Raw genomic sequence first — 21037 nt, forward strand, 5'->3', positions numbered from 1 at the left:
ACTTTTCCATCTTTTCTGGCTTTCTGTAATCTGTGCTCCCATTTTCTGGCATCTTTCCTTGTGCCCAGAAAATAATGTGCTGTGTTTGTTAGTGACTCTGTTGGTATTGCAGGATTAGAGGTAGAACAGCTGCCATCAGCTGTTCCAGTTACCCTTTGCACTTTGAACAGCTTTACTTAACTTGCCCCCTTTGGGTTCTCCACTCTTTTGGTTTGGCTTTGTCAACAAGAACTGTTTACTTGCATTTGAGCACTTGCAAACCTACTTGGGCATGGAAGGAAAACCACTTCAGGGCTGTTGAGCAGAAAAATGCAATGTGTGGTTTGGAAAGTACCTGAGCTGCTGATTGGTGTCCCAGCCTGCAGCATAGGCAGGGGAGTGTTGCTTTGTGGTCCCCAGGGAAAAGTACTGGAAGTAACTAGAAGTTACTTGCCTCAAGACTAAGTATCTGCCCAAACCTGACATATGACTGATGCTGTGTAATAGGAGCATGAAGCTGTGCAGCTACATTGCTTGTTTGTAGTTCTGAGCACCTTTACAAGCATCTCTGTTTTATGAGATGAGAGAGTTGAGAGAGTGGTGTAGCAGTGAAATTATTTCCTCAGGACTGAACAAGAAATCTGTTGCCTGGCAAGGGAGCTCAGGCATTTTTTGCTGTTTCTCATGCTTCTTCTTAATTTCTGGTTAAAGCATGGGCTTTGAAAGTAAATCTCAGCATAGGGTTTTTTTTGCTGCTCCCTGGCAGAACAATGAGCAGCTCTGCGTCATACAGATGAGAACACACCAAAGGCTGACCCTGAGGTGTGGGAGGAGAAGGAAGTACCAAAGTTTGGTGGCTCTGGAGACTTGCCTTTTAAGTCCTGTCAGAGTAGGTGCATGGAGGTATGGAGGGCTGAGATACATGGATGTTATTGTCTGCTTTGACAGCTCAGCCACAGCCTGCTCAAGACTTCTCAGTGAAACTGCTTTCCTTTCACTTGGGGTGACAAGATGCTATTTTTTCCCTCATTGTTGAGTCAGGCAGAGCTTAGCTGAATGTGCAAAGAGGCCAGGAGAAAGTGAATGTTTCTTTAGCAGATGCTTGTCTCTGCTTGGGGGATGAAGGTTTCCAGCAGCATGGTGACAGGAGGCAGTAGGTGTTCATGGGCTGGGTGTCACAGCTGTGCTTTCTGATTCCTGGAGCTGCAGGAATGTGTTACTGGAGACAGGAAGCTCTCTTTCCTCCAGCAGCCTGGGTTACTTGACAAGATTGGCAACCTGGGGAGGTGCTGTGGCAGCAGCTAAAAGCTGTTCTGGTGAATTGGCATTTGAGAGTGAAATTTAACTCTTCTGTCCTCCTTCGAGGCAATGGAATTTAGTTTTCGTTGCTTTGAAACTTAGGTGTCAAGATTGGTTGGTGTGACTCTGTCTAGTCATGGTTTCTGTAGCTGTTTGCTTTGTGTCCTGTGTAAATGTATGGAGTGCAGACATAAAGATCATGGTGACAGGGGGGCTGCAGGGACAGCCTCCATGAGGAGGGGAAGGACACACGTGGCTTCTTAATGCCTGTGTGGTGTTGTCCTTATGAAGAACACCATGGCTTGCTCCTGGGTGGAACTGCTGGCGCGGGTTCACCTTTTCTGTTAAAGTTAAATGATGTGAAGGAACTCTTTGTGTGGAAATTCTATCCAGCGTCTGGGTGCTTTAACAGTTCTTGTGCAGTTTCACAGGAACAATTTTGGCATGTCTACTGTTGTTAAGGCAGGAAAGCTAAGGCTTCTCCACCAGGTGTTTTATCCACAGAGAAGAAATGGTCTGTGGGGACATAAGTGCCTGTGGTTGCAGATGGGGACTATAACTTTGTTCTGGCTTTCTGGGATGTTTTGTAGGGGTCTGGCTGCTATTGTTTCATGCTGATTGTACAGGGCAACTGCTTTGTGGGAGAAAGGACTAAATGCCATGCAACCCTAGTTAAGAATGCTGTCAACAGGAGATGTTTCACAAGACACTTGACATTAAGAGTATTTGTTAATGAAAGCACCGATTCTCAAGTGTATATTGTTTTTGTGACTGTAGACCCTTAGTTATTAGAAAAAAACACATCCTCCTGTCTGATGAAACTTCTGGGCTGCTGGGGAGACCAGAGTGAAGATAATGAGACACTGAATTTTCTGTCATGTTGTCAAGACCTTGCATCCCTAAGCGACTTCATTTATAAACTGTATACATGGCTGTACTACCAGGTGCCTTTCAGATAAGCAAAGCAAGTTGCTTGTATTAATTAATAAACTGATGATTAGCCATTCCAAGAAGAGGGGAGTAACACTCTTCCTGGAGTAGGATGGGAACGATAGCAGCCATAAGCATCCTGTATTTAGCAGTGTGAGGAGAGTTTCCATGTGGGCTGTGTTTGTGCTGATGGAAATAACATGCCTGTGATTACAGGGTTAGCTGTTTGTGTTCTTGGTTTGTTAGGTCTCTTAGTGATCAAATTGAGTTGAATCCAGGGGAATTGAGTTTATTTCGGTGTGTTCACAGTTTTAATTAACAGAACGTTTTCATTGGATCCAAGGTCTCAATAGAAACAGTGGTCTGCAAAGAAATTTTAATTATCTATGTGTTAGTTAGTGTAAAACTTTGGTGCACAGAAGAATTTCTTTGTGATAGGCTACCAAACCATATGGTCAACCATATTTCTACATAAAAATGTAGAATAAAAACAATTCTTGCCCAAAATATTTTTTAAAAAATCACTGAGGCAAGTGCGAGCAACCAGGGAGTACAAGTAAAAGTAGGAAGAGATTACTTCAGTTTTAAAAGGTGTTGATCTCCAAGCACTGGCAGCTTAGGCACTGTTGGATTCATACAGCTGCAGTTACCACATGCTTTGGAGGGCTCAAAGAAAGGGAAAGGATTTTGCAGGTTTTGTGCAGATCCTCCCAAGCCTGAAGGACAGCATTTAAGAGGACGTGCCACAGTTTGGATTGGAAAAGTTTTGGATGAGACCAATGCTATAATGTGGTTGGGGACAAGATTCCCTTCATACTGAAACAGGGACGTGTGCTTAGTGTCATTTCCACTTCAGGGAAGGAAGCAGTGGTCTTGCATGTGTGATGTCTCCCTCTTCTTAGTGTCACCCTTGGAGCAGCTTGGTTACCAGGAACTGCAGTACTTACTGGTCTGTTACTGTCTGTTGGGGCACCCAAGAAAGAGAGTATTTTGGACCTGATTAGCATAAGAGATCTGATAATCAGGATGCCTTGGCAAGAACAAAGAGAGCTTTGAAGACTGAATCAACACTGGCTGACAGGAAAGAAGATTGAATGACTTCTGCAAGCAAGAGTTGTTGCCAAATGTATAAGTTTATTTATGTGATGATCAACCCAATCATTGTAGTGAAAAATTACTAGCCTTCCTAGAATAGTATATAAACATATGTAGTCCACAGTAAATTTGGATTTTGATCACCAGTCAGTCTTCCACATCTCTATCTCTCATCATGACCAATAACTGTCCATCTGTCCAGAGCAAAAAGGACATCACAATAATGAAGGCCAAGGTACAAACTGGAGGTTTTAGTCTGGTGTTAGCTGAACAGGTGACTGGAAACTCTGAAAGCCTCTTCGTTGACCTGGGAAGAGTTCAAAGTCAGAGGTGCTGCACAGATGTTGAATTGCCACAGTGGTAAAAGCAGTTGTGGAGGGCTCTTGAGCTCTGCTTTAGTCCCATTTAGTGTGAGCTGACAACTTAGCATTGACAAAGATGTCAGACTGAGGCTGTTCTTAGAACACAAGGAGACAGATCCTGAGCAGAGACACAGATCTGAGCAGTCAGTGCAGTGATGGGAGCTTGAACTTGTTTTGCAGATGAGATCTCTGAGGCAAGATACTAAAGAAAGAAAGACCTGAGAGTAGAGAGAGCATTGATGAAGAATGAAGATCTGTGGTGGAAAAATAGGAAAAGATTAGTAAGTTAGTAAGAATATGAGTGTCTTATCCTATTTCAAGAGCAGGAGGATTGTCTGGAAAGGAAGATGTGGATGGAAAGTTTTAATTGCAGTGTGGGGGTTGAAAATGGAGCTGGAGAAAGTTATTATAGTTGGAGTAAAACTGCTTGAACAACACTAGAGATTTAAAAGAAATGGCTGAAGAGGCACAGGTGTTTTTTTCAAATTATTTTGATGATAGGTGAGAAAATGAGAAGCATTTTTCTGCTGAAAAGAATAAAAGCAGCTGAAGGCTAAATGAGATGTGCAGAAGGAAATACTGGAGCTATGGGCAGGGTGATGGGATCAAGGCAGATGCATGGGAGAAGAGCAAATATTTATTTTTGCCCTATGTACCTTACTGACCTTCTCTTCCTAAAGCACTCTTCTCTCTCAGACAGTTTCCTGTGATCATTTTTTCCTCTTGAGAGGAACTAAGGCTGAGTAAGCTTGAGGAATAGAGCAGTAGTTAAGTGTGACTGAAATAAGACTCAAAATTCAACTTTCTCCAACTGGAAAATTTATTTAGGTGTAGGAGCTGGAAGGTGGATGTAATCCTGGTAAATGTGGAAAGAGGAGGAAAAGAGCTAGAGCTGGAGATGGTCCACGTAGATTTTATTTTGACAGAGGAGGCCAAAGAGTTCAAGGTAGTGGGAACAGCCACCATATCAGTAAAAGTATGGGATTAGAGGGCTGAGGGTGAACAACTGACCAATCTTGTGGTCTCTCTACCAAATAGTCAGGTTATAATTTAAGGAGCCTGTATCTCATGCTGTAAGGCAACAGAAGCAGGAAAAAAGTTTTTGAAGCCGTGAAAGAGGCAGAGGGGAGAAAATCAGCAAAGAAGAACATTAAATTGAGCCAGCAGTAGGACAGATGAAAATTAAACTTGATGACTTGATAGAAATTTCTGTACAGGATTACATAGTTCCTTCCTCCCCAGAGGAGGGAACTTCCCCTAGGGAAGAGAAGTAGGGAGAATTCCTTTTTTTTTTTTTTTTTTTTTTTTTTGCTTCACTACAGTTCTAGTGAGAACAGTGACTTCTTCAGATTAGGCAGATCTGTGCTACCCACTGCCTGTGTGTGGCAAGGAGTTCTCTGTACCATGTACAAGGAGACAATGTCTGTGCAGACTCTTTTCTTCCTACACGAATACTGAGGGCATCTTGCTTATTTTATGCTTGAAACAGAGGTTTGTTCTGTGGTTTGGACTTAATACAATGGACTTTATTTTATTTTATTTTTCTTTTCTACACCATTAGCTGGAAAAAATACATAAAGCACAGCAGCTCTCAGTTCATTTAATTTCATTGCTAGAAGTCTTTGTATGTTCCAAATAAATATTTGGTAGTTGTTTTACAAAAGAATATTTTTTGGCCCATAGTCATAGTATGTACAAGAGAAAGGAAGCTCTGAAAAAACCTCAGGATGAAAATTCACCATCCCTACTCCCCACCCACCTTGGGGTGCTTTTTCTCTTGGATGTGAGAGCAGTGATGAGAGGAGAATCTTGAGGTATCAAGAGATAACCTAAAGGGACAGAGGAGTTAGTGAATTTTGGAAGTGAACGGTGTGGATTGTGAACAGCAGAATTAATGAATGGTGGTTTCTTTTGGTTTTGGTTATTGCAATTACTGTGATGTGCTCCTCCCACCCCTGCTTGCATGCCCGTTCTGTCAGATGTTTGCTGTCCAACCTCTGAAGGCTGCAGAGCTGCTTGCACTCACTGCCTAAAAACTCAAACTTCGTGATTTAAGGACTAAGGTAGGTGAGTATCGGTGATGATGAGAGACAGGGGGACTGAGTGGTGACCAGAATCCAAATTTACTGTCAAAGCTACATATGCTTATATACTATCTAGGAAGGCTAGTAATTTTTTACTACAATGATTGGGTTAGTCATCACATAAATAAACTTATACAGTTTGCAATATCTCTTGCTCGCAGAAGTTGATTCAATCTTCCTGTCAGCCAGTCTTGATTCAATCTTCTGGTAGTCTTCAAAGCTCTGTTTGTTCTTGCTAAGGCATCTTGATTATCAAATCTTTTATGCTAATCAGGCCCAAAGTACAACAGGTGGGTTTTTCTTTATTTTATCTGAACAGTCTTTAACTTGCATCTTTCTGTTTGGTCTGCCTACTTAGAGCTACTTTATTCAAAACTGAAAAGCAAATCAGCTGAGGTACTGATGGAGCAGGAAGGTTTGTTCTCCTGTTCTAACAAGGGGATTTAAGGTACTGGAGCCCAGAAACATAGAATCCTATGAACAAAAGTAGATTGCTGTTACCATCTCTGTGCTGAAAATCATGGTTTAATAAAAATCAAAACTTCTATTTGAGGTACCAGGAACACACGTTACATGTGCACCCACCCACACTGACTTGACAAGATTTTTGCTTTCACGTGATGTGACATGAGCACTGACATTCTCTTGTGATGTCACAAGATCATGCTTTGTTTTTCTACATAAATCTGAATGAATGTAGATATGTATCTGCTTAAATCTGGATAGGGATAGCGCATTGGCAGTTTAGAAGGTGCCAGATAAAGCATATCTTCAACATGTTTTCCAAATTATGAATATAACTTGTTAGTTAAACTACCAGTACAAGCACAATATCAACACTGATTACTTTAAATCTGGGGGGTGGTTGTGGTCTGCTTGCTGTTTTCACTGTGCATAAGGTAGAAAAAAATTAAACTAATCTCATGCTTCTGAACTATCGCTGAGTGATTATTTGTGAGGCCTTGCACATACAGACCTGGGAGCATGGCAGAGAGCAGGAGTAGATGGCATAGCTGGGGGTGGGAAGTTTGCTCCTCAGCTTTCTGGAGGTGAGCCTTTGTTTTACCTACAGCTAGGAAAATCTGGAGATATGAAACAAGATGTGTGCCAGAGAGGAAACTGAGTAACAGCTGGGCCAGGCTGTTGGTTCCTCTGATGAGGCTTAATTATTACAATGCCTGCTGTCAGCTGGTACGAAAAAGTATGAAACTCATCCTTTGCACCATAGAATTGACTTCCACAAAGTGTTGTAGAGGAAACATCTGTGAGTGGAAAACATCCTGTCACAGATAATACAAGGAAGGAGAAGTGACTCTACTTGGCCTGCTCTATACTTGTTTGATTGCAGGTATAATGCAATGTCTGTGCAATCACCCGATGCAGGAGTTACTGATGCCTCTTCTCTTCTGCCCTTCTAGGCAGTGTGATGTGAACTTCCTCATTCTCAAAGCAGCACTGATGTGTCTTGTTCTCCTCCTTTCTTCTCTTTGCCTTTCCCATGCAGTCCAAGTCTCAGCAGTAGAGGTGAACACCCCGGAGGAGATGTTTGTGGAGAACGGGACGGACGCAAAGCTCCCGTGCACGTTCACATCCGTAGAAGTGATCAGCAGTGCAGCATCTGTCTCCTGGAGCTTTCAGCCAGAGGGAGCAGCCACTCGTATCTCAGTAAGCAATGGCTGGAGGGGAACAGACCTGGGAGGGGAGGCTGGCAAAGTTGAACTGTGGTCTTCTAGTTGGTTCCAAGGAGCAAGCAGATATGGATTGGACCCTCCTTTGTGTGCCTTATCTCCATCACTGTGATTTTAGGGGGCTTTTTTAGTGTTGTATGAAAATATTGCTAGATCTCTGCCAAGACTGCAGTGGGCAGTGACCACAGAATATACTGGTTACTCTGTTAGTCTTAGAAGAGGGATGTTGGCGTGGAAGCTGTATGTATGAAGTAGATAAGCATCTAGGAATCTTGTAAATCCTCTATCCTTTTGCATTTGACTGAACATAGCAGTCAGAGAATTTGAATTACCACTGTAATTGCAGTCCTACATTGTGTATTGTTTATTTTGCTTGTGTACTGTATAGCCTCTGTTTGAGAGGGTTTAAAGTAAGACCAGTCTCCCTGGTTTCAGAACAGAATTGAATAGCTCAAATCAGGAAGCAGTTACATCCTCATATTATAGTTACTTGACAAGTGAAAAATCAGGCTAGCAAGGAACTTAGGCAAATAATACTTGTCATGGCTCAGTTCCTGTATATTGGGCCCATGGGGGCTCATATCCTTTGGATGTAGGTCTTCAAAGAAATGGCTTTGCTAGGCTGATAGCTGTCTTCTTCCTCTTCTTCCTCAGACACTTCTGCTTCTTTCTTGTTCCTTGTACTGAATGAGAATTTAGAGGAAGCAGAACAAGGAACTCCGGGGCACCTTTGAAGATGTGGGGACACCAGGTTGCTCAGCCTGTTTGTGTTTGTCTCCTTCCCTGCTACAGACATGAGCTCATTTAAACTCTAGGAGCTCTTCAATGCTCAGAGCAGAGATGGTCAAAACCAGTGTGTGAGCATCTTGCTCAGTATGTAGAGCTCTGAAGAACAAGCTTCTGAATTCTCAGTGAAATAAATACTTAGTTTTGAAGAGGGAGCTCTTCCCATTGGGAATCCAAAGCAGGAGTTGGGGAGAAGTAAGGGAAGTAGGGCACATTTCCTGCCAGTGCTGAACAGGATGGGTGAGGAGAAGCCATCTGTTGGTGAATTTCCGCTCCCCATATATCCTGTTTTGCCATTCCCTTTCTGCATCACTGTTCAGTTGTAGGAATACAGCTTCAGCACATAACATTGGTTTTGGAATTGAAGTCAGTTCTGGTGTTGCATCTGGATGTAGCCATCAGCACAACTGAAAGAAAAGCAAATTTTCTTTGAGCAGCAGGGACCCAGCATAATTTGATGTTAATTCCCTGTTTCTTTTGAGGGTCTGGGGAAAGTGTAGAGGGGATGTTTGTTTATGAGCCTGAGTCATGGCATTGCATAGCTTGGTGGGTATGAATTTGAAAGACCAATCTCATGATCAACTCATGTCTGAGGTAAGCCCATGATTCTCTTTACAAGGATGGTCTGTGTCCCTTTAGAATCACACTGGCAATCTTGTGGCCATGTGGTGAAGCCACATGGGAGCTTCCACTGGGAGCTTCCCCTGCTTGTCCCCTTCCCTCACCACGTGTTCCAAAGTCTTGTCTCACTCCACCACGGGCAAGGGATGGCTTGAGGCACTTAACTTGTATTTCAGGACATATTTTACTTTGTGATTTCTCCTCTCCCAGGTCAGGACATCTAGACAGCTGAGGAATCTGCCTCTGGCCGTCTAGATTTTAGTGGGATGACTTCCCCTGTACACAGGGGTGTGGTAATGCAGTGCTGCTGTGTTAAAGGTTATAATCCAGCTGGAAAAGCTGCAGACTGATGCAAAGTCCCTCCAAAATGTTGACAGCTGGCTGTGTGCTTGCCAGCTTTCTACCACATGAAATACTTCATTGAATTTATGTTAATCTGTAGACAACAAATAAGATTGACTGCAGCAGGACAGATGGCAGTGATGTGCACATACCTGATCTGGACAAGATTTGTGCTGCCAAGTGATAAGGCCTGATACTCAGACTGCAGGTCTGATAGAGAGGGTGTTGGAATAGCAAATCTGAGATCAAGGGCAGGAAAAAGGATAGGAGGTGACTTGAATGGAAATATGGGGCAGTAGGCAGGCTGTTCTGTGGCAGAGCCACTGCTTTGTAAATAAGGCAGGAGGAAGAGGAAGCTGGAATATTGTCCTAAATTTCTTTCATTGTTCTCTGGAGACTGAACTGAAGGGAATTCAGCTTGATTCCTGATTAGATTTATCTTGCTGTCCTGTAGAATATCCAATTAAGAAAGAATGTACTCTTGCAATTCTCCTGCAGCCTTGATGTCTCTCTTAGGGTATCCCATGTGTTTGAAAGCAGAGTTGTCCTGTAGAATTCTATGCACTTCTACTGCTGTAAATTCCAATTTTGGGCAGGTATAGTTAGGAAATACTCAGTTCCTCCTTAGTCTGTACTAAGGAGGTTTATTCTTCAAAGATTTTTGGTCATGTATAGGGAATGCAGAGCCAGTGCAGCTTAGTCACTTAAAAACTGGGAAACAGTTATATTTAGTTACCCGAAGGTTTCTGGAAAACAGCTAGATATACTCTAAATTGGTCATGGGATTTTCTGAGGGGGTGGAAGGAAGGGAGAGTATTGCATGTTAATTTAGCTGTGCTTTAATTGCAAGTAACACACAGCAAAACACGAGATGGGAAACTCGGTATCCTTTTTCTGCTAGGATGCAGGCAGCTTCCTGTGCCTGAAAGACAGATGGCGGTGTTCCAGGAGTGTTCTGTCCTTTAATTACCAGGTTTTTTTCTTTCCCCCACCTCCTTGTCTGCAAAACTCTGTCCCCTGCAAAACAGAAAAAAGCCCCAGCCAATCCAACCACAAAACAAATCAAAACCAACAGAAAACTGAAACTTGCAGTCTCTTGTTCTGGTGTGGTTGAGGTACAAACATGGTTATGTTATCAAGAGGCAACAAGGCAGACTTAATAGACCACAGAAGTGGTGAGGCAGGAGGAGAAAAACCTCAGCTGCTGGCTGAGGTTTGGTAACACAGCTGGCTCTGGGAGAGTGCTGTAATAGTGGGAGAAGCACAGTGGCTCCATACTCGCTAATTGGGTTGTTCTTGTATCCTCTTTTCCTTGACTGCAGTTTTTCTATTACTCTAATGGGAAGTCATACCCTGGAAAAGACATACCATTTAAAGACAGGATCACTTGGGCTGGAGATCTTAACAAGAAAGATGCTTCTATCACAATATCAAACATGCAGTTCCGGGACAACGGCACGTACATTTGTGATGTCAAGAACCCACCTGACATTGTTGTCAAACCAGGAGAAATCCGAGTTAGAGTTGTGGAGAAAGGTATTCATTCACCCTATATTATTTTTTTCCCTTTTCACTTGTTTTTTTTTTTCCCCTCCATTCCTTATCTAAATCACTTTTATTGGGGGTGGGGGAGTGGCCTGGAGGGAACAACTGGTTTTTAATTCTCTTCTTCCAGGTCCTAATAATGGAGCCAGTATCTGTTAGCTGTTTTAAAATTGTATGTCATACCCTTTTCCTCTATGCCCACTAATTTCTGTGGCTTAAACAATTATTAGGAAAAGCTGATGGAAGGCTTAGTGAAAACACATCTTCTCATTTTGAAGTCCTATGAATATATTTCCTGCATTATGCTGCATCAAGGGTTAGGGTGACTTACGAAGTCTGGTGAGCAAGGAGAAAACCCTTGCTTGCTTGAAACCCTTCTGGTATACTTAATGGAATGCAAAACTATAAATCTGATCCAAACATACAGAAAGGGAAATGCTGCTGTCTTCCATGCAAAGGTGTTTGTGTTGAATGTGCATTCAGTCTCTTTTACTCAGGTGTTCTCAAAGAATCCATGGTGGCTCTTAAAAACTTCAGAGCCTGGCTACTTGTAGTTACATGAGGCTTCTGGTTAGCATTTGGCAACATTTGTCACAGTTGAAGAGCACTAAGATTCTGTTTCTCAGTTTGGCTCTTTATTTGCCTTTATCATCCAAAACATTTGATTGCTCAACTTGAGGTCAGCCAAAATGTGATGTTTTGTACAATTAAATGATTGTTACAGTAATTGCATTTCAAATTTATGATTCAGGAAGCACAAGAATAAATGTTGAATTCATAAATGGCAGCGCTGATGCAGCATTCAGTTAGTTTTAATCTGTTAGGGAAGATACCTATCTGTATGTCCTAATTGGAATGATTCTGCTGCTAGAGCAGGTGTGTACCCCTGCTCAGGAGGTAATTCCATGTTCTTTTGTAGGCAAGGTCTCTATCTAATTTTTCTCTTGATGGAACAGTTGGGGTTGAGCAGGACCTCTGGAGGTCCAACTATCACTTAGAACTTTCTGTTTCTTGGAAGTTTGAGACCTATATAAAATAGGATCTGTTTATTTTCTCACAATGATTATCACTATGAAGAAGCAGTAAAGCAGCTGCTGGTTTGGCAAAGTCAGGCTGGCTTGGAAAAGACTTCTCAGATTTTAGTCCAGGTTAAGCAGCTAAAGACTGACCTCAGTACACTAATTCAGCTGCTATTTTTCAACAGATTTGCATGCTGGCTTCCCCATAGGTGGGGCACCTGGAAGAGAATCTGACTCTGAATGGAGCCCTGTATTTGAAACACTTCTCACCATTGGAGAAAATGCTGCAACAGTTCTCTTCACATTTTTAGGATGACTGAAAATGTGTTTCCAAGCTCTTGTAGTAGGTTGTAACTCATCCTGAGTTACAACTGAGCTGGAGCAATTTTTTCAATTGGAATAAATACATGATGACATTTGTGCACATTGGTTTTTTACTGTGAATGCGTCTAATGGTTCTGAATTGTGCATCTGGTGGTATAAACTGTTCAAAAGCCATATTCATTCTTTGCACATTTAAATGAGCTGATAGGTGATAGGTTAGATTTAGGTTTTGGATTAAACATTTACTAAGTTCCATGGTGGCCTCATTTTTAAAAATTGCCAAACTAACTGAGCTGATTTTCACTGCAGTACCTACATGGTAGGTAGTGTATTGGTTTGGCACTGCCTGCTTTTATATAGCAGGGGACCACTAAGATCTCTCCTGTGAGAAGCTGCTGGAAGCTTCCCACCGTGTCCAGCAGAGTCTGTGGCTGATGGCCCAGAAGATGGACATGCTGCTGGCCAAAACTGGGCCAATGAGAGATGATGGTAATGCCTCTGATGACATATTTAAGAAGAACATCAAAACAAGGTCACAGGGGTTTTTTGCTCCTAGACAGAGAAGAGGGGGAGGTGAGATTATGTGAGGGAAAACAACATGGAGACACTAAGGTCAGTGGAGAAGGAGGGTAAGGATGCCAGTTGCCAGAGACAAGATTCCTCTGCAGGCCATGGTGAAGCAGCTTTGCCCCTGCAGCCCATGGAGATTGACAGGGGAGGCAGAGATCCACCCACAGCCCCTGTAGGAGGTGCCCATGCCAGAGTGGGTGGATGGATGCCTGGAGGAGGCTGTCATCCAGTTGGAAGACTTGGTGGACAGAAAGGGCCCTGAGTGCAGGCTGGAGCAGCCCATCCTTGGAGGACTGTACCCCATGGAAAGAAAGATGTCACAGCAGTTTTGGGAGGACAATCTGCCTGTGGTGGAATTCACTTTGCAGCAGGTGTGGTTTGGTTGCTGCTTGTGAGAGTGGAGCCACTCTGTAGAAGCTCATGGAGATCTGTCTCCCGTGGGAGGGATCCCACAGCTTCACAGGAGAAGAACTCCTCTCCCTGAGCAGTGGAAGAAAATCTTGGTGATGGACTGACCAAAACCTCCATGCTGTGTCTCTGTGCTGTGAGTGGGGAGAAGGTATTTTAAGGGCTTATTTTACTTCTCCTTATCCTTCTCTGATTATGTTAGTAATATATTTAACTTTGCAACTAATTCACTTTGAGCATGTTTTGCTCTTGAAATGCTTCTCCTGGTCCTCATCTCACTCAGGAAACCTTTGTTAACTTTTTTCCTTTTCCCTTCTTTGCCCAGCTGTGGCAGGGGAGGGTGAGCGTGTGACTCTCATGGTGCCTGGTGTAGGGCCACTGTCAAACCATGACAGCTAGGTTGCCTGAAGAGTCTCCTATCCTTGGAGTTAGTCAAATCCAAAGTGGACAGAGTATTGAGCAAACTGTGCTACTTGGCCCTGCTTAATTTAAGCAGGGGGTTTGGACTAGACAATCTCGAGACTTCCCTTCCATCTCAACAATTCTATGATGATCAGATGGAGGTGTCTAAAACAGATTTTTCTATATAGGTGTAGGTTTTACCTGTTGGAGTTTTTTGCTGATTCACTTGTTTTTGGTATAAGTAGCTAGAGCAGCATAGAGTCTTGTAAGAAACCCTCTGGCCTGAGATGTTCCTTGTGTTAACCATGATGTGGGGGGAAGGAAAGGACTTTGTTTCTCATTTGTAATGGTAGTCTGTGTATTCTTTGACTTGTAGGTATTTTGTACTCATTCTCTGATTGGCTTTTGTTTCTGGCTGCTCTTTTTTGGCCTACTCTCCCCCAAAATAATATTAGGGAAAACGTGAGTAAAGCAATACTGTGTTCTTCTACATGTTTTCCTGGTATTGTACAATGATCCTGACTTAAGAAGGTTAAAAAGTAAGTCTATAAAAATGTACAGGGCTGTGTTTTGAGATGCCAGAGTCATGTATAAACACTGCTAAGGGTGATCCTGGGTAGGAGCTCTGCTGTGTGCTGCATGCTCCCTGGAGAACACCCAGCATTCAGCACTCCTAGTGGGTTAGTGATGTGCTGTGTCCCAATCTGCTTTCAAGCGTGCCTGCCTCTTCCTGTTGACCTCGCTGGGAATTGCCAGATGGCTGTAACCTGTTTTTTTCCCCCCTTCAGATACAATATGAGACAGGGTTGTCCTCATTGTCACTTGTGTTCCCTGACATGTAAAAATTTTTGGTTCAACATGAACTCTCTCCTGAAGGACGGTGACACTAAGAACACTCCTGGTGTGTGCTCTGTTGATGTTACTCTGCTGGCTGCCTGCTGCCACTGCCGCTCAGGCTGCATGCTGTAATTTCTGGGTATTCCATTAGTGCCTCCTGCTCTAAACGAACCCAGGCTCAAGGGCATTTGTGGTTTGCAGTTGTGTTGAGCAGGGATGCAGAAGAGTTGAATGTTTTCTCCCTTCTCTCCGCAGACAGCCTGCCTGCGTTCCCCATTGCCACCGTGGCAGGGATAGCCATCGGTACGGTTACGGGGCTCTCATCGCTCATCTCTATTGTCGTGTGTCTTGTCATCAGAAAGAACAACTCTAAAAAACGATACTCTGGGTAAGAGATCTCCCTCCTCACCCGTGGCTGATGTGAGGAACAGCAGCAGGGTCAGAGGGAGGGCTTAAAGGGGGGTAGGAGTTGTTTCAGCCAAGCCTTGGTAATTACAGCTAGAGATAGCTATCTATGGTCATGTGGAACTGTGATCATCTGCATTTAGTGGTTACCTCTGTACTGAGCTTGAAGAGACCTACTGACCATGAGTTGCACCTGAAAATCACTAGGTGTTGAAGTTGATCCCCAGACACAAGGATATATGCCCTCAGAGCATTTAATCCAAGACACTCCAGCTCTGATCTGTTCCCTCCAGCTCTCCTTACCCCTCCAAAGGAAAAGCACCACACACGCACTTTTAAGGAGTGCTATGTGTTGAGATTAGGACTGGATTTTTCTGTTACCAATGTCTGCCTCCTAAGCCTGGACCAAAATACTTGCCAAAACCTCCTTCATCACCACACTTGAAAGTAAGGAAGGAGTAGCCACTCTGCATCCATTCTCATTCACTGTCTGTTTTTTGTTAACTGTTACCATACCTGCAGGGTTTTTTAGTGTTAGGAGGAACACTCCAAAATGAAGCACAATTCTTTGAGTGGGCATGTGAAAAAGCAACAAGAACTGACAAAGGCAGATGAGAGTCCTGTGGTGATGAAACTTGCTGCTGGTGAAGGAGGTGCTTCCTTTTTTCTCCTCTCTAATTAGCTGGTAATTTGCTTCTCTAAGAAAGAATGAAAATTATGTATGTAGTCTTAGAAACAACCCCAAAACATACAAGTCTCTTCTGTTCTTTGCCCAACAAATATTCCTGCTTATTGCAGGTTCTTTGGGTTGCCTGTGGGATAAAAGAAAATAACTCCAAAAATAAGCTTGTGGGAATTTCCAAATTAAACTTTGCCCTGTCCTTTTCCCAGTTGGAGAGCTTAGACAAAGTGAGTTGGCTATTGCCCAATGGTAAGGCTAAATACAGCAAGGGTGGCTGTGTGTGCTCAGAATTGTGTGGAAAGCCTGGTTTTCCCTTTTCTGCATGTGTCCTTCCCCTAAGAACTGGAAAGAACCCTGCAGTGTCATGCACCAGCAGTGTGCCTGAGGTGGCCTGCTTGCCCTGCTTCCCACTGACCTGCTCTCCAGTGTCTTCCTGCTGGAGGACACATGTTGGTGCTCAGCCTGGAGCAGTAGTTCATGCACTGTGATTTCTTGTAGCAGATTAAACTACTCTCTTGGGAAAGTAATCTCTGAGGTTTAAATCCTGCTTTCACTGACCATGCCAGCTCTGCATGATGTGTAGAAAGAAACCAAGTGTGCTGTGACCCCCTCCAAACTTACGGACTGTCTTCTACACGATGCTAACCCGGTGTGTGGTGGTGGAGAGAAGCACTTACTCCTAGATAACCATTCTGCCTTGAACTGAGGTGGGCTGGGGCCCTGCGTGGCATCTGGAACCCCTGCATGGCCACAGTTTCCATTCATGCTCTGACTTCGGTGTTTTTTTGTTTTGTTTTGTTTTCTTTCTGCCCTGGTGTGCTGGGATCGGATCCTGCTTACCTTCCTCTCCTTACAGAGATCCTGATATAGACGCCAGATTGGGAATGTAACAGGGCTGGGTCTTCTCTTCCAGTCCCACTAGACACCATGGTAACTAATCAAGTTGGTGGTTGCTGTTAATACCTGTGTGTGTGTACACATTTAATCTTCCTTTGCTGACTAACCAGCTAGCTCTCTACTAACATCACTGTAATTTGTGCTGGAATCTGTTGGCAAAGGGATGATGCATTTCACTGGGTGCTTGGGTTTCATTGTCTCGTGTCTGACTGGGGTGGAGTTGTTGTTTATCCCAGATGATGTCCCTCCATCTCTTCCAATAGCGAACTTGCCAGTGCATTGTCTAAAGCACAGGAAATTCAGAGCTCTTTCTGTGTCAAAATAAAAGTAAATTCCCTGTGAGCATTCCTCTGGCTCATACAGCTTGGGTATTGGAGAACTTGCAGGTATCTAAGTACTTTAGATGCTTAAACCTGAATGATAATACTTAGACAGTGTCGATCTGAGGAGTTTTGTGAATAAAGCAATTAATGATTATATAATTTTGGTAACAGAAGGGATGCATTGTTTTTGAGACAGTCACGACCCCTTGCCATGATGGCTGGGGTAGTATCTTATTTCTAACTGCTGCATGTATGAGGAGTTAAATCTGCTATGGTAAGACCTACCAAAGGGTAAAAAATGCTTGCCCTGAGAGGAGGTGGTCTGCTTAATGTCACTGTCCTCGTTTGTTTCTGTACTCAATTTAAACACTGTCTACAAAGACTGAGAAAAAAGGATGCCCAGTGGTTAGGGGGTTGTAGCAGAGGGCACTCCTGTGACTGCTACCAAGGAGGAGGCTACTTAACTCTCCTGGGTGCTTTGGTACAGGGAGGTAGACCTAGCACTGGGAGAGACCCATCACTGCATTGCCCAGAAGTCACCAACTTTAAGGGCATTTGCTCTGTGGTATTAATTTTTCTGTCACAGGCTTGTTTTCTTTTCAGTCCTGCTTTAAGCAGATGAAAAGAAGCAATCAGAGGGTGAAAACCAGCAGCCGCCTTTTAGGGGTGTTGGTTCCTACCACAAGACTGTTCTTTTGTTTGAAAATCACGATTTGCCTGATTAGATACTGAAGTAGCTATATGAGGGCACACAGCATAAATGTCCTGTGTGACTCCTGAGGTAATTGCTCCGCAGACTGGTGTCTGCTGGGAGAATTATTTTGGGCTCACAGCCTAACTATAAAAGCAAGGGAACTAATGCAGAGATGGGTAGGAAGTACCTTGCTTGTGTAGAGGGAGCTGGTGGCTCTTGCAAGTGTTGGCTCTAACTAGCCCTGGTACAACACTTGCCTCAGTGACTGGCATTGTTTAGCTTCTAGTTAGAAGATAATTGCTGCTTACCACTGTTAACTGAGAAGAAAACACATGATTTTAGAGAGCCCGAGTTGAATGGGAGTATCTAAGGAGCAGGGGTTGTGGAGGAGCTGCTGTCCTATGTTAATAGCTGCTCCTTCCAGTGAAGCTCAGAGGAAGGACAGAGAAATGTCTCGGGAGAGATGGAGAATTATGTGTGTTTATTTCAGAGTCCATTATGTTCATTTTTTTTACTTTGGCGTAACCTGCCACATTTCATCTTGCCATCATTCGTCTTTTGTTTTTGTTTCTTTTTTTCTTTTTTTTTCTTTTTGTTTTGTTCTTTTTTGTTTTGTTTTGTTTCTCGTGTGCCTCTTGAACATTGTCGTGCAAACTCTGCTCTGCCACCTCGTCAGCTGCAGTACCTCTGAGAGCTTGATGTCTCCGGTTAAGCAAGCTCCGCAGAAGGCGCCCTCCGACACAGAGGGCCTGGTAAACAGCGTGCCCGCCAGATCACACCAGGTAAACTGCTCCTGCTGCTCCCCCAGGCAGGATTCCCCCCAGCCTGGGGCAGCTCTATGGAGAACATGCAGGCAGGGTGGGATTTGTGCATTAGGGGCTGTCTGCTGGTGAAAGCGCGTGCGCTGCACAAGGGGTGCGCAGGAAGCTGGGACTGATGAGCTCTGCTGTAGTAGGCTTGGTGCAGTTCAAAGAGCAGCATCTTTGTATTAGCTGAGATGGAGTTTTAAGCGCTTTTCATGCTAAATTATAAAAAAACACAGTTGTGTGTGACAGTGTTCACAGGGGTCTGAGGATGAGGGAAGAGACGAGGATCTGACTCTATGTTTCAGTAGGCTTGATTTATTATTTTATGATATATATTATATTAAAATGATACGAAAAGAATAGAAGAAAGGATTTCATCAGAAGGCTAGCTAATAATAGAAAAAGAAGGAATAATAACAAAAGCTTTTGTCTCGGACAGAGAGTCCGAGCCAGCTGACTGTGATTGGCCATTAATTAGAAACAACTCTATGAGACCAATCACAGATCTACCTGTTACATTCCACAGCAGCACAGCAGCAGATAACCATTTTTTACATTTTGTTTTTGAGGCTTCTCAGGAGAAAAAATCCTCAGGAAAAGATTTTTCAGAAAATATCATAGCTACAGTTGTGATCTTGTGCATTAACATCCACAGGTGATAGTGAAGTGCAAGGATGGGGAGTGGTCAGTGAGTATCTTTTTAACACAGACACAGTAAAGGTCTGTCAGATATGGATCACCCCATAAAGCTGCCTAGTCTGTTCTGGGATGGTAATGGGGAGGAATTTGCCTTGCATTCTCATGCTCCATGGCACGTACTTCCTTCACAAGGGGAGGAGCTAAGTGCTGACCAGTTTGCAGATGATTTGTGCTGCTAAGAGCTCTCTTCTGCTGAGCCTCCCACTTTAGACTGGCTTGAAAGTGCCAGTCTTTGTGCTTGCTGCATCTGGCAAAGTTCTGCTGACTTTGAAGGGAAAAAATGGTTTTTATCCAGACTTAGCATCTCATGGGAGGGGACAGAGCGTGAGTCAGACAGGTATTCTATGCAATGGATCATTACCTGTTAGTAATACAGGATTTCCTTATTTGGAAGCTGTTTCTTCCCTCTTGATTTGAGTATTCCTAGCAATTTTCCTGTGAAGATACAGGTCCCGAGAGAGTTTAAGTTCAAAATGGACTTTTTCTTAATTAGCCACCTTTTAGCAAGCGGCTGCAGTGTAGTGTGTGCAAGTTAATATCTGGTTTGTTAATTTCTCCTGACAAAATAATGGAGATGTGTGTTAATGTATTAACACTACAGGAAAAAAACAAATGTGCTAACAGTCAGCTCAGTAAAGTCTAAGCTCCTACTCTGCTGGGCTTCTAGTTTGGTTTTGAAATGCATTTTGTTCTGGGCCATGCAGTATTTCCAAAGTTTCAGCACACAGACCCACAAAGCTGCCTTCTGTCTTCAGAGATCAGTTATTCACAGAGACTATAGAATCAGGATTTAAAAACAGTCAGATTTTGATTGGACTAGGTTTTGTAACAGCACGCTGCTTACAAGGCCTGGATAAAACTTGCCTTTTCTAGATCATGGGAGATGCTTCTGGAACGGGTGAGTGAGACGAATAATTCCCACCATCTCCTCTTCAAAAAAAAATTTTTGCAAAATCAGCACACTGAGATTTATGATACAGTACCTGTTGGAGTCAACATCCATAGGTCAAAACCCCCAAAAGTTTTAGCTAGTTATTGTCATGGCATGAAGGAGTACTTGCAAGTGCCCTAAGAGCTACACAGAGATGCTGTTCTGTGCTTGCATCCTCAAAGCAAAAATACTCCAATGTTTGGTGTGAAAACCTGCGGTGTCCTCACCTTTCCATGTCCCCAGGGTTCTGAGTCTCAGTGTGCTGGAAGGGGCAGCAGAGTAAATCTAAACTTTGTATTTTTAACTCAGAATCAGGGTGCTTTTGCCCTTCTGTAGTCACTGCAGTCTGTTTCTTCATTGACAGAGTTCTCCCTGAAGGTAAGTTGCTAAAGGAAAACACAAAGTGTGAGCACTGCTGACCTCAACTGAAAAATACTGCAAATGGCTTTTGTTTCATTCCATTTATTTTAGTTTTTAGAATTTTAATCTCTTTTGCTGGGCAAACAGAGTTTCTTTTTGTGGCAGACACTTGTAGCAGCAAGTAGTTCCTCTGCCTCCTTTTGAGCATTTGCCCCATCTTTGCAGAACAACTAAACATATTTCCTTGTCTTTACAAAGATCCACAGTGAAATCAGGGTAGATCAGATTTTGAACAGAATATTTCAACAAGTGAGGAAGCTAAATTTCATTTGATTAGACTTACACTGTTTGCTTCTAGCCATTGTTTGGTTGTTTCTTTAAGGCTTGCATCAGCATGCAAATCAACATATTTGAAATCTTTTATCACATACAAGTGTCTCTTGGTAATCAAGAAATGAGTTGTAGTATTCAAGCTTTTGAGGTGTTGTGCGGGTGAAAGGCAGATACTCATTCCTAGCAGTTCCCAGGGTGGTTGCAGGCTGTTTGCTGATTCAGGCACACTCTTGTCTCTTGGAATGCCTGGCAGTTTTAGACCAGTGGCTCCCACAGTCAGTGCTGTGGTCAAACAGCAGAGGCCTGTGGTCTTCCTTGTAGCTTTTTTACAAGGCAGGGTGTGTAGGAAGTGAATTAATGCTTTGTACTTCACTGGTGGAAAAGAGCTGTGAATACAAACAAAACTGCCTCTGCAAGTTAGAAACAGTAACAGAGGTGTTCGCTCTTAGAGTGGCATTTAAATGAATTGAGTGAAGTTTATTCATTTTTTAATTTATGTATTAGTTCAAGAATCAGTGATTGAGTATTTGTCTGCATCACATCTCAGCTGAAAGTGCACTGAGCCTGCACTTCCTTTGTTTTGAGTACAAGTTACTCAGGTGTGGACCTTGCTTTC

At 43.2% G+C, this 21037-nt stretch overlaps 1 protein-coding gene across 4 annotated transcripts in view; it reads left to right on the forward strand.

Moving 5' to 3' along the window:
- The window catches only part of MPZL1 (myelin protein zero like 1), a 36472-nt gene that overhangs the window by 6679 nt on the left and 8756 nt on the right, over positions 1 to 21037 (forward strand). Inside the window, exons 2-5 of one of the 4 annotated variants that reach the window (XM_036382317.2) lie at positions 7254 to 7414; positions 10509 to 10722; positions 14547 to 14679; positions 17969 to 18074. In XM_036382317.2, coding sequence (XP_036238210.1) covers positions 7254 to 7414; positions 10509 to 10722; positions 14547 to 14679; positions 17969 to 18074 — 614 coding nt within the window. Of the gene's footprint in view, positions 1 to 7102; positions 7415 to 10508; positions 10723 to 14546; positions 14680 to 16234; positions 16309 to 17968; positions 18075 to 21037 lie in introns of those variants that run through there. The other 3 variants (XM_036382327.2, XM_036382310.2, XM_036382335.2) reach the window with 3 other exon arrangements.

This window comes from Molothrus ater, chromosome 2 (genome assembly GCF_012460135.2).
Source record: "Molothrus ater isolate BHLD 08-10-18 breed brown headed cowbird chromosome 2, BPBGC_Mater_1.1, whole genome shotgun sequence".
In the NCBI taxonomy this organism is placed as follows: Eukaryota; Metazoa; Chordata; class Aves; order Passeriformes; family Icteridae; genus Molothrus; species Molothrus ater.